Source organism: Oryctolagus cuniculus, chromosome 3, assembly GCF_051225735.1.
Source record: "Oryctolagus cuniculus isolate XC-2025 breed Fujian yellow rabbit chromosome 3, ASM5122573v1, whole genome shotgun sequence".
In the NCBI taxonomy this organism is placed as follows: Eukaryota; Metazoa; Chordata; class Mammalia; order Lagomorpha; family Leporidae; genus Oryctolagus; species Oryctolagus cuniculus.
Window position 1 is genome coordinate 59202468 of NC_142869.1, and position 12406 is coordinate 59214873.

General features: G+C 40.1%; 1 protein-coding gene across 4 annotated transcripts in view; it reads right to left on the reverse strand.

Moving 5' to 3' along the window:
* The window catches only part of ITGA4 (integrin subunit alpha 4), a 145455-nt gene that overhangs the window by 8421 nt on the left and 124628 nt on the right, over positions 1–12406 (reverse strand). For all 4 annotated transcript variants that reach the window (XM_089329048.1, XM_089329049.1, XM_002712227.6 and 1 more), the window contains 7 exons: positions 9712–9862; positions 8674–8769; positions 7933–8012; positions 7480–7569; positions 4595–4685; positions 1634–1741; positions 728–853 (listed from right to left, as the gene is read on the reverse strand). In XM_089329048.1, coding sequence (XP_089185174.1) covers positions 728–853; positions 1634–1741; positions 4595–4685; positions 7480–7569; positions 7933–8012; positions 8674–8769; positions 9712–9862 — 742 coding nt within the window. The remainder of the gene's footprint in view (positions 1–727; positions 854–1633; positions 1742–4594; positions 4686–7479; positions 7570–7932; positions 8013–8673; positions 8770–9711; positions 9863–12406) is intronic.

A 12406-nucleotide genomic window follows, 5' to 3' on the forward strand; every position in this document is an offset into this window, starting at 1 on the left:
TGAAGATAATATAAAAATGCTACATTAGAATTTTCAGCATTTAAATAATATGGTACATAGAATCCCTAGTGGCATTTAGAAAATTGTCTTTGCATAAGCATGGATTTAAACAGTGGCATTTAAAAACACTATCTTGCTTTAAACAAAACACAAATGTTTATTTTGAAAGCTATAATCGAAACAAAGCAGCCAAACTGGAGCATGTGTTCTCATCATTCTTACTAACTTAACCTTCTGGGATAGATTGAAAAGAAAAGATTCCTAATTAGTGCCTCGCTAAGTTCCATGTTCCATGTTTGTAGTAAAAGTTGGATCATTTGAAGGTGATGATTGCTTCCCTCATTTGACATCTTAGCAAATTTATAAAAGGAATGAAAATTAACTTCATGCTGGCCAGGTGAGCACCATGGCATTCTGATGGGTCTGAAACATTGTCTGGCTGACAGTTAATGACCATTTGGTAGATAAATAATGAAACTGTATGGATACTTCAAAAGTTTGCATTCCTGTGTCTGTTTTCTCATAATATGCATTTTCCATTTTCCATGAACTTTTTGGAGACCTTCCTATTTAAGCCTAGGTCTAAATCACAACTCCAAGCATACATGTCCCTTACACTCAAGAAAATTGCAACTTGTACTTTCTCCTACCCTTCAGCTGACAACTTCAATCCGTTGACTTCAGGTCTTAAGTGTGTCTTAAGTTCTGTTGAACAACAGAAACTTACCAACAGCCTCTTATCAGTCTTTGACAAGAACGTGAATATGCCTTTCAAGGTCTCCATGGCACCCTTTGGCTGCTCTAATGCACATTCTCTTTGATAAGTTTCAAAGAAGCATTCTCCAGTGGTCATCTATGACAGTAAGTAAGAAAAATCTTTCATCATGGGAAGGAACGCACACAGCATGCTTTTTATGAGTCTTAATTTCTTATGTTTCCTAAAATATATCAAGGACCTCTGACATTGTGAAAATACCTTTGGACAGGTTATTGGAAAGAGATTACACTTCTGTGGCAAAAAGAGAAAATCCAGCAAAATTGTAGGGGGGTTGAATATATGTCCTAGGCTCAAAATAGTCTTAGCCTTGAGGAAATATAAAAAAAATGATGTTTGAACATTGACATGAAGTTAATATAGGTTATAGTCTACAAATCTGGAGTTCATGTAAGATATTAAAACTCTTACTCAAACCCACTCAGCACATTCATTTCTTGGTTGCTTGTCTTGAAACTGAGAAACAAAAATAGGTCTGATGTAATGAACACAAAAATATCAGTTGTTAAAAAGTGATCTGAGTGTTACTTCCTTTTAAAGAGCGTTAATTGTGATCTTTCAACAATGGCTTCAAGATTTATGGAGAATTCTACCCAAACTACTCTCACAGGTGTATGTCACATTTTAATGTATCTTAAAAACAATAAAGATGGCAGAGCATAGTTCTGTTACTGTGTCAAGTATAGAAGTTCCACTGTATTTCTACAAAGCATATTCAATAAATGCATCATGACTTCACAGCTTTGAATGTGGCTGAAATAAGAGAAATCTGTGAGATTACTTAAAGTATAGGTTTGCATTTGTTTCAGTATTTAAGGCACACCCAATAAAGGTCTGAGAGAAGAAACTCATTTTTACCTGGACATCCAAAATGTTGAACAGTTTATTGGTTTGGGGCATAAAAGAATTTGGTACCATTATTTCCATGCTTACATTTGGAGCCATGCTATTGCCAGTGTTAATAACCTGGAAAGGAAAGGTTTAAAAAATCATTTTCAATGTTTTTCATAATTGTGAGTATAAAAATCATAGAGCTTGTAGGTCACCTCTTATATTCCCTGCAACATTTGTGATCTTGGAGTTTTATAGTTGGCAGCTGCACAGTGAACGCAAAATACCCATGGTCATAATTTTTAAAGTTTACTAGTAATTTCAAATTCTAGTCAGTTTTTGTAGCCCTCTTTAGGCATTTTTAGGCTGATAGTTTCTTCTAGAAACTGTCTCGAGATTGAGATATCAACAGCAATACACATTATGGATTCTTTTTTTTTTTTTTTTTTTTTTTTTTTTTTTTTTTTTTGACAGGCAGAGTGGACAGTGAGAGAGAGACAGAGAGAGAAAGGTCTTCCTTTTGCCGTTGGTTCACCCTCCAATGGCCGCCGCTGCAGCCGGCGCACCGCGCTGATCCGATGGCAGGAGCCAGGAGCCAGGTGCTTTTTCCTGGTCTCCCATGGGGTGCAGGGCCCAAGCACCTGGGCCATCCTCCACTGCACTCCCTGGCCATAGCAGAGAGCTGGCCTGGAAGAGGGGCAACCGGGACAGAATCCGGCGCCCCGACCGGGACTAGAACCCGGTGTGCCGGCGCCGCAAGGTGGAGGATTAGCCTATTGAGCCACGGCGCCGGCCACATTATGGATTCTTAAAGTAGCATTTGGTCTTCATAACTATCTTGTGAAGTGGGCCAACATTACACCCTTTACCAGCACAGAAAAATTCTAAGAAGTGTCAGGGATATTCCCAAAAGGAAAGATAAAAAGTAACTAATTTGGGGCCTGTGCTGTGGTATAGTCAGACTAAGCCTCCGCTGTAGCACCAGCATCCTATATGGGCATTGGTTTAAGTCCCAGCTGATCCTCTTCCTACCCAGCTCTCTGCTATGGCCTGGGAAAGCAGTGGAAGACGGCCCAAGCCCTTGGGCCCCTGCATCTATGTGGGAGACCCAGAAGAAGCTCCTGGCTTTAGATGGGCCTAACACTGGCCATTGCAGCCATTTGGGGAATGAACCAGCAGATGGAAAGCCTCCCTCTCTCTAACTCTGCCTCTCAAATAAAATCTTTTTTTTTTTAATTTTACAGGCAGAGTTAGTGAGAAAGGGAGACTGGGAGAAAGGTCTTCCTTCTGTTGGTTCACCCCTCAAATGGCTGCCATGGCCAGCGCACCATGCCGATCTGAAGCCAGGAGACAGGCGCTTCCTCCTGGTCTCCCATGCAGGTGCAGGGCCCAAGCACTTGGGCCATCCTCCACTGCCTTCCTGGAACACAGCAGAGAGCTGGATTGGAAGAGGGGCAACTGGACTAGAACCTGGCACCCATATAGGATGCCGGCGCTGCAGGAGGAGGAGTAACCAAGTGAGCCACAGCGCCAGCCCCTAAATAAAATCTTTTTAAAAAGGTGACAAATTCAGGGATTCGAGCTCCATATCCTGTGTTTTAGGATCACTGCATGCTAACCAGATGATCAGTAATAAGTGACTGAAATTTATTTTTAAAAAACAGAATGTTACTGAGTTCTAGGAAACTATAACTGGTTGTTGTTTTTTTTTTTTTGTTTTTTTGTTTTTTTGTTTTTTTTTTTTCAGAGTGGACAGTGAAAGAGAGACAGAGGAACAGAGGAAAAGGTCTTCCTTCCATTGGTTCACTCCCCTAACGGCTGCTACATCCGGTGCTATGCCGATCCGAAGCCAGGAGCCGGGTACTTACTCCCAGTCTCCCATGCAGGTGCAGGGACCCAAGCACTTGGGCCATCCTCCACTGCCTTTCTGGGCCACAGCAGAGAGCTGGACTGGAAGAGGAGCAACTGGGACAGAACCGGCACCCCAACCGGGACTAGAATCCGGGGTGCTGGCACCGCAGGTGGAGGATTAGCCAAGTGAGCCACGGCACCAGCCACCACCATCACATTCTGAGATGAGAACTCTTTGGGACTCCAAAGTAGAGTGCTAATTTGCTTCAACACTAGTGTGTACAGTGTAAGAACAAGCTGATGATACACAGCATCCATAGAATTTCAAGGTCATTCTTTTCCATAAAGGAGAACAGTGCCCAGGAACTTGCAATTTGATAGTTACTCCAATTTAGTTTAATGTTCATTTTCAAAAGTATTGCCTAAAACATAATACCTAATGGAAGAACCACATTTTTTGAATTACAATGTAACTTTAAGAATGTTTGTATCATGATTTAGGCTCAAAAGCTACTTTCGAGAAATTCTCTGTATTTACACATCAATGAAAACCTCAATTTGAGAGTAAATTTTTAAAAGTTTTTTTTATCAATGTTCATAATTCTAGATAAATATAGCATTTTTTTTTGTTTTCAAGTACACCACTCAATAAACAAATGACAAAGCACTTGTCACAGGTCGTAAATCTGTGGCTTAATAAGTCACCCAGTTGACTATATATAGAAATAAAAAATAAGAGCTTTCTTTAATTGGTAATATTAAGGCTTCTATAAGAAGAAACTTCACTGATTTAAAGATTCCTTCCCTTGGTCTATCCTGTTTTCTGTGTACGTCTCTAGTAGATTCAGCTCAACCCCAATTTTGCCTGTTTTTGGCATTATCTCTGTTCCTTCTGGCTCTTTCCCACTTGTCCTGTTAGGAGACGTAGGTTTCAGTACCAGGGACAAGGCAAATGGGAGCAAAAGCCGCAGAGCCTGAGGGGAAAGAGTTTGCATGATAGGGCAGCAGCCCTTTCCAGAAGCAGTGGGCAGGAAGACTGAGAAAGACTGTAAGTGTAAGATGTCTGGAGAACTATGTTCCACACCAGTTACACCCTTTCTGGTTGTTACAAACATCAACACAATCAACTTTTCTTACATGGAATGTGAGATTCATTTTCTCTGTCATGCATGTTTCATGGTCATTTTCCTCACTTGATCCATACACAAAGGAAGTTGGGTTGACAAACCTGTCAGAAATAAACACAAATGTAGTTGAATGTCTAATCTGATGAGCTGTTGTCAAAAGAGTTACTCTCTATATTTGGATTATAGCGTATTTTCAGCATTATTATGGAATACTTTGTAACTTGAACATTTCATTGAAAAATAATGCAGTTGGGTGGCCAATCATCCCCTGACCTGGGCCACAACATCTAGTCTTACTGATAATGTTTTCATGCCTTCCCCAACCTTCCCTGTTCACTTCCCTGACCATTCCATCACTTTGAGCCCTTAAATGATTCAAGCAAGACTGCAATGATGGGATCAATTCTTAGTTTTCCTTTTCTTTAAGTCTCATGTCTTAAGATATAATCTAACATACTTTTAAGTTACTTCTTTCCAATCCTTAATTCCTGTTGGTTCTTTGTAAAGAATTTTAAGTCTAGAAAGCAACTGAAATAGGTATGACACATTTTTTCTTTGAATATAAGGATGATTAGCCATAGGAGGGTACCTCAAAAAGTTTGTGGAAAAATGGAATTAAGATAAATTTAGCAGTAGCACAGTGGGTTAGGCTGTTTCCTCATCCTGAATGAGGTCCAGTTTGAGTCCCAGCTGCTGCACTTCCAAACCAGCTCCCTGTTAATGCACCTGGGAAAGCAGTGGAAGATGGCCCAAGTGCTTGGGCACCTGACACATGGATGAGGTTCCAGGCTCCTAGTCTCAGCTTGGCCTAGCCGCAGCTGTTGCAGCCATGTGGGGAGTGAACCAGTGAGTAGCATATCATTCTGTGTCTCCTTCTCTCTCTGTAACTCTGCCTTCCAAATAAATAATTTATAAAAGATTGTATTCATTTATTTGAGAGGTAGAGTTACAGAGAGAGGGAGAGACAGAGAGAAAGGTCTACCATCTTCTGGTTCACTCCCCAAATGGCCACAATGACCAGGGCTGGGTCGATCCAAAGCCAGGAGCCAGGAGCCAGGAGCTGCTTTTGGGTCTCCCACACGGGTGCTGGGGTCCAAGCACTTGGACCATCTTCTACTTCCCTCCCAGGCCATAGGAGAGAGCTGGATCAGAAGAGAAGCAGCCAGGACTAGAACCAGTGCCCTTATGGGATGTTAGCACCACAGGTGGACTCTTAGCCCACTATGCCACAGTGCTGGTTGCCATAAATAAATCTTTAAAAAATATATACATTTTGGTACAAAAAGATCTGGGGGGCTGGCAGGACACCAGTTTGAGTCCTGGCTGCTCCATTCCAATCCAGCTCCCTGTTAATGCACCTGGGAAAGCAGCAGAGTATGGCCCAAATGCTTGGGCCCATGCACCCACATTGGAGTCTTGGAAGCGGTTCTTAGCTCCTGGCTTCAGAGTGGCCCAGCCTTGGCCCTCGTGGCTATTTGGGGAGTGAACCAGTGGATGGCAGATCTCTCTGTTTCTGTCTCTTCTTCTCTCTCTGTAACTCTTTCAACTAAATAAAATCACCAAAAAAAAAAAAAAAAAGATTTAGACATCTATGCATAGTTTTTCATAATATACAATTCCATGACCTTTTGGTGGTCCCTTCATATGCATGGATTTCAAAATTTTTGCACTAGAATAAACTTACTTTTTAATTCCATACTTTCCCATGAACATTCTGAGGCATCCTCATATATACAGTAAACAAAGAACTTTAATCTTTTTCCCAGGGAAAAAGATTGGAAAACATTCAATTTTCCAAGTTCCCTCCTATTTGTCAGCTAATATCTGGTAATATCAACTGAGAAACCCATTAAATGGGAATTAAATTAGAAATGTTCAAGAGGTGCAATTTAGGCAGTTCAGTAGTTAGAGAACACTGCTTGCCCAAAGTAAGGAGTTGTGAACAATGGAAAAAGAGGAGGGCACTCATCATCAGAAAACCAAGGGAGGCAGAACAAACACTGAGAGCCAGAACACATGCAATCAGCTTTATATTTTTTTCCTATTGACTTGAGGTCCTACTCTTGTCATGGCATCTTTTTTTCCTGTTGATCTCACTTGTTAGTCAATCCTATGACTTTCAGATGCTGGTTCTTTTCATTTATTTAGTTGTATGCCATTTTTATAGTGGCTAAAATGATTAGGAAATGGTTTATATTTAGAAAAATAAGAAAATCTCATCTACTTTGTTCTGAATCTTCTCTGGTGCTTTAAAAAAAGTAGTTTAATACAAAGACTAATAGCCAGCATAATTTCCACTGAAATAATTAAAGGTTTTCTTATTCTTCCCTTTCATTTCCGTATATAACTTCTCCCTGATTCATAGAAGGATCCACTCAATCACTAAAACCCTCAGGAAGCAGTGTATGTTGGCACCAGAGCTGTGGTCAAGGAACTCTGTCATCTCATAGATTTAGAGTGGACCAATGACATCCTGCTGCCATCTCTCTTATGTCTCAGTCCATTTGCTACTTAGGTAGATGCGGATTAAGGAGAGAGGTGATTTGGCCCAACTTCCCTGTCTTTGAACTTCACTTTGGCTTTAGAAAAACTGCATACTGCTGAACCTGGGGAGCCCTGAATTGCACCATCTACAACTGAAAGGCTGAACAGAGGGCCTGCTAGGAGCTTATGGAGGCTCCTCCAGTTAGAAATTTGATGTAGGACCAGCGACAATTAGAGAGTGGCTTACAGTAATAAACACCTAAGCAAAGGACTGCCAGATTGAGGCAACTGCTCAGAGAGAAATAGTATCCTTTTTCTTTAACTTCAAGCATGATTGTGTTATTAATGTAAACAGTAATGGAACTGACAGTCAACTCTAAACTTTACTGAACGCTTCTCTTATCTACTTACCCATGAGCAGTTAGCATAACCTCATACCTTAGAGGTATTGCTAAAGTCACTTTGTTATGCTTCAAAGTGTCCATTTCCCCTTCGTTTTCACTACAGAAACAAAGAGAAAATACCCTGTTAGAATCCAGGCATAAAAATAATCTTAGGAGAGAAATAACTACAGACTATGAATATGAAATATTTTTAGAGGTTAGTTTATATAGCACTTTCTAGAGTACAGGGATAAGAGTGGAAGCGACAACAATCCCCCATTCTTTAACCTTATCATGTGCTAGATAGAGGGGTTTGGGTTTCTCTTGGTACCAATTTTGAAAATAAATGACAAAAAAAGAAGGCTTCTCCTATAGACAATCAAAGGAACACAGATCCGTTGTTTTCCTTAAACCCTCTCTCCCCCCAGCTCCCAGGGCACACTTCCTCTAGCTCAGGCTGCTTCTCCGCAGTGAAACATACCATGTGGCGTGCACTGTGATGTTGACATCCTCCTCCGCTCTGCTGAGTGAACTCACATCCAGGAGGAAGCTGATATCTATCTGTACAACAGAGAAGGAAAGCTGCCTTATTTTTTTCTTTTTTACTCAGCTTGAATACAGTTTCATAATGTAAATGGTAGCTTTTCTTAGTAGTTTATGTTCTATGGAATGTAGACTTGAAACTACTCTCGAGGTGGAAGTAGCTTCCCCTTGGCAGGAAAGATACAGGGTAGCTATGGCGCTTGTGGCATTCATAGCGACAAGCAGCGTTTGGAGACAAAGCTGATACCGGGTGGAAAGACAGGCAGAACCAGACTGTCAACATTAAGAAATGCTTTCGCAACTCGAATGAGGACTCTTGCCAAAAAACACCTTTTTGAATAGCAGAGGTAACATGCCTGGCAGACAGGACCTCCTGGGGTTGGGCAGGGGGAGTGTTGAGGAAGGATGAGGAGGGGGTCGAATTCTGATTGACACATTCACATGCCCATCTCAGTATAAACATGCGCTCCGCTCCCCTTTTTTAAACAGTGAACATTGCCAGGAATATAAACACAAAGCTCAAAGGTTTCAAGCCCAGTTGGTTTGGCTTCCATTGTATCACCTAGCCACGTACTCTAAGTTAGAAAAAAATTAGAGATTTGCATGCAGCATGAAAACAGTGGAAAACAGAAGAAAACAGTCAGTCAGTAAACCAAAGCCACAGATGCTAATCACTTACCCTTGAGAGATGATCTACATAGATATAACCAACACTGCAGTCAAGTTTTACTGGGCCAGAGCTTTCTGTTACTTCACAGTTTATTTGTTTCTCTTCCTAAAAGGGAAAACAACAGCCACAACAAATAATTCTGTTAGGAAGTGAAGTAGTAGTTTATAACATTCATTTAAGGATGATTTTTTTTAAACAGAAAATCATCCCAGAAGAAGTTACTTTCCTAGAAAACCCTTTCCTGTTTATTTTTAGGATAAACAGATATATTAATAAATAATAAAAATATGTGCAGATATATGCATATCCTAACATTCCTGTAAATTCTTCACAAAAATTTCCTATACTTTTAGCTTTCATTCATCTTGATTTATTTCCTATTTTATCCCAAGCCTAATTTCTTGAACAAATCATGAGACAAGGAAAGTGGAAAGTCTTACTTCCTTGATCTTCATCTGTCTTGTATGTGAGTCTATATTCGAGGCATTTAATCACAATAGGGATATTTTAAAAAAAATATACTACTGAGGGGCTACCATATAGGTGCTGGTTCTACTGCCAGCTGCTCCACTTCTGATCCAGCTCTCTGCTATGGCCTGGGAAAGCAGTAGAGGATGGCCCAAGTACTTGGGCCCCTGCACCTACATTGGAGACCTGGAGAAAGCCCCTGGCTCCTGATTGGCTCAGCGCAGGCTGTGTGGCCATTTGGGGAGAGAAACAACAGATGAAAAACCTCTCTTTCTGATTCTGCTCCTCTGAAACTCTGCTTTTCAAATAAATAAATCTTTAAAAAATAAATATATACCACCTGCCACCTCATATTCCTCCTTTTACTTTTGCAAATAGGCTCATTATACACCAGAGAAAGGAGGTAGCAGATATCTTTGGGAAGATAAAGGCCAATCAACACACCCTTAGTGTGAAGACTAAGACTCACACCCAGTTATTTATAATACCTCAAATCAGTGAAGTGAACTGTATCATTTACTTTCTAAAAATGAAGTGAAATACTCAGTGGTGGCATACTATTGTAGTTACAACACTCACCAGGTCTAAAATCTTAATGAAGTACAGCCCCATGGGCAGTCTGATGTGCAGAGTTGTTCCGTAAGCATCATCTCCAGCATTGAACAATGACACATTCAACATTAACATCTTCATGCCTCCAACAGCAAGGTAGGTTTTATTTTCATGTGGCCTAAAGTTAGGAAGTAATATTTAGCTCTTGATTAGGAAATAAAAATCCCATCTTCATATATGTACATACACACACACACACACACAGATATATATACATTTCTGTTGAACATAAAATATTAACTTAGAAAAGCTACCATGGGAATAACCCCAAACAAGCAGATATTAATTCATATTAAAAAGAGCTCTTCAGTTTATCATGTTTGAGGTAAATTCGGTCAGCTATTACCTAAGAAAAGTTTGGCTTTTTTATTAGTTTAAATCATGTCAGCCTTACTGTTTTCCTTCATTTCTGATTAGCTTCTGCAATTTTAACATCTTCCTCATTATTTTACAATGTGCTCAAAAGGAAAAGCACTTTTTAAAAATTTTCTTTTAGACTGGCACTGTGGTGAGGCTGGTTAATCACATATAGTTACTAGTTTGAGTCCCAGCTGCTACTCTTCCAACCCTACTCCTGCTAATGTGCCTGGGAAAGCAGCAGAGGATGGCCCAAGTGCTTGGGCCCCTGCACCCATGAGGGAGACCCAGATGAAGCTCCTGGCTTTGGCCTGACCCACCCTTGGCCATTCCTGCCATTTGGTGAGTGAACCAGAAGATGAAATCTATCTAACTCTGTCTTTCAAATAAATAAAATTTTTTAAAAATATATTTCAGTCCTTGAATGGGCATTGAATTAGTTGCTGCCCAAACCAAAGGGTAAAGATTAGGAAACTGGAAGAAAAGGTGAATGAAGAAGGAATGGAAATCACAGATAAGAACTACCATTTCCAGTGAGGGAGTGACACTTAGAGCAGGCTGATTGACCACCTATCCCAATAACTATGCCAAACTGAAAATGGAATTGCAGTAGAGGAGCATCTGGCCTAACAGTTAAGACTTCTGTTAGGACCCATGCATTCCATATCAGAGTCCCAGCTCTGTTTCCAATTCTAGTTTCCTGGCAATGCAGAACTAGGATGGCACCAAGTGATGGCTCAAGTAATTGGTTCTTGCCACCCATGTAGGAAACCTAGCTCGAGTTCCTGGCTTTGGACTGGACCAGCCCTAGCTATTGTACACATTTGGATATCGAACCTGCAGATGGGAGCTTTCTGTCTCTTAATAAAATAAAATCAAACCACCAGAATTGCAGAAATGCTTCACTCTCCTGGAAATTGTAAAAAGAATGCTGCAAAACTAGTTGTAAGTATCAGTTCAAATCCTGGCAATTAGGCTGGTTCACTGGGTAGGGGGTGTCACTTGGCATTTTAAAGCCTTGGCCACCCCATCTGTAGTAACAACTATTCAGTGAAGATTTGGGTCTTGCACGTTCCATGAAATCCTCAGAGCATATAAATTTAAGAAACTTGAGGCTTAAGGAACTTATTCAAGGGCTACTATTAGAATGTTCTAATACCATAATTCCAAATTTCTGCACAGCCCATTCTCTATTCCTAACGAGATGGTTACAATAGCTAAATGCCATGGACTCTCAGTTACAGTATGTTAGGATTTTACAAACTTTCACCTAAAGACAATAAGTCCTGAAATCTGAAAATTTAGAAAAATTACTCAACTAGAGAAAGATGTGACCCAGAGCAAAATATCAAGTGAGGATATTCATAAGCATATGAAAAATAAAAGCTCTCCTGACACTTTGGAATTTTGAAAGCTTCTTTAATAATATTAAGTTTCTGAAAGCTTTGTGTTTGAATAAACACTTCATGGAAATACTAAACATAGAATGGGCACTTAATAGCTATTTATAGATTGATTAAAGAAAAATGGTAAGTAGGACAGAGTTTGGCAACATGTCTCAACTTTTCTGCTTTTAAGCATTACTTGAATATGCTAAATGGCTGACTATAACTGAAAATTCCTATACAATAAATCAGGTGCTGTGTCCATTGCTCCCTAATACAAAAATACTTAACACACATTTCACTCTCTCGTACAGATGATACAATAAAGGACAGATTTGTAAGTAAACAGGTATTATAAATACCAAGGAGAGAGTTATGAGCTAAGCTATGGAAGAACAGGGAAAGGAACCACTCTTGCCTGAGGCTAGTGAAGACATATTACTCTTTGCTTTTCTACTATTAGGACTATTTGGATTGGTGGTTCCAAGGAAGACTTTTTTTCATTAAAGTAAATCTCATGTTTTATGATTGAACCTGAGTTAATTTGGATTACATACAATTGGTTTTTCTGCCTGAAGTCTTTCTCCTTTCCTCTAATCCAGTCTTCACACTGCCAGAGGGTCCTTTTCAAGAATGCAAACTAGACGTCCCATGTCTGTTTAGTTCCTTTGAGTGTTTCAAAATAAGAGCCTCAACTGCTAGCCTGACATCAACAGCGGGTCCCCCATGCACTTTCGACTGTGCAACACACTGCTTTGCTCTTCCCATACATTCCTACAAACAGGTGTCCAAACACACCAAGATATTTTATGTCCTACTTTCATCTATTTCTTTGCCTTTAGCACCTTTTCTCCATGCACCTGACTAACTTGTACTGGGTCCTCAAGTCTACGTTTAAGCATCAGTAATTCATAGAGTTC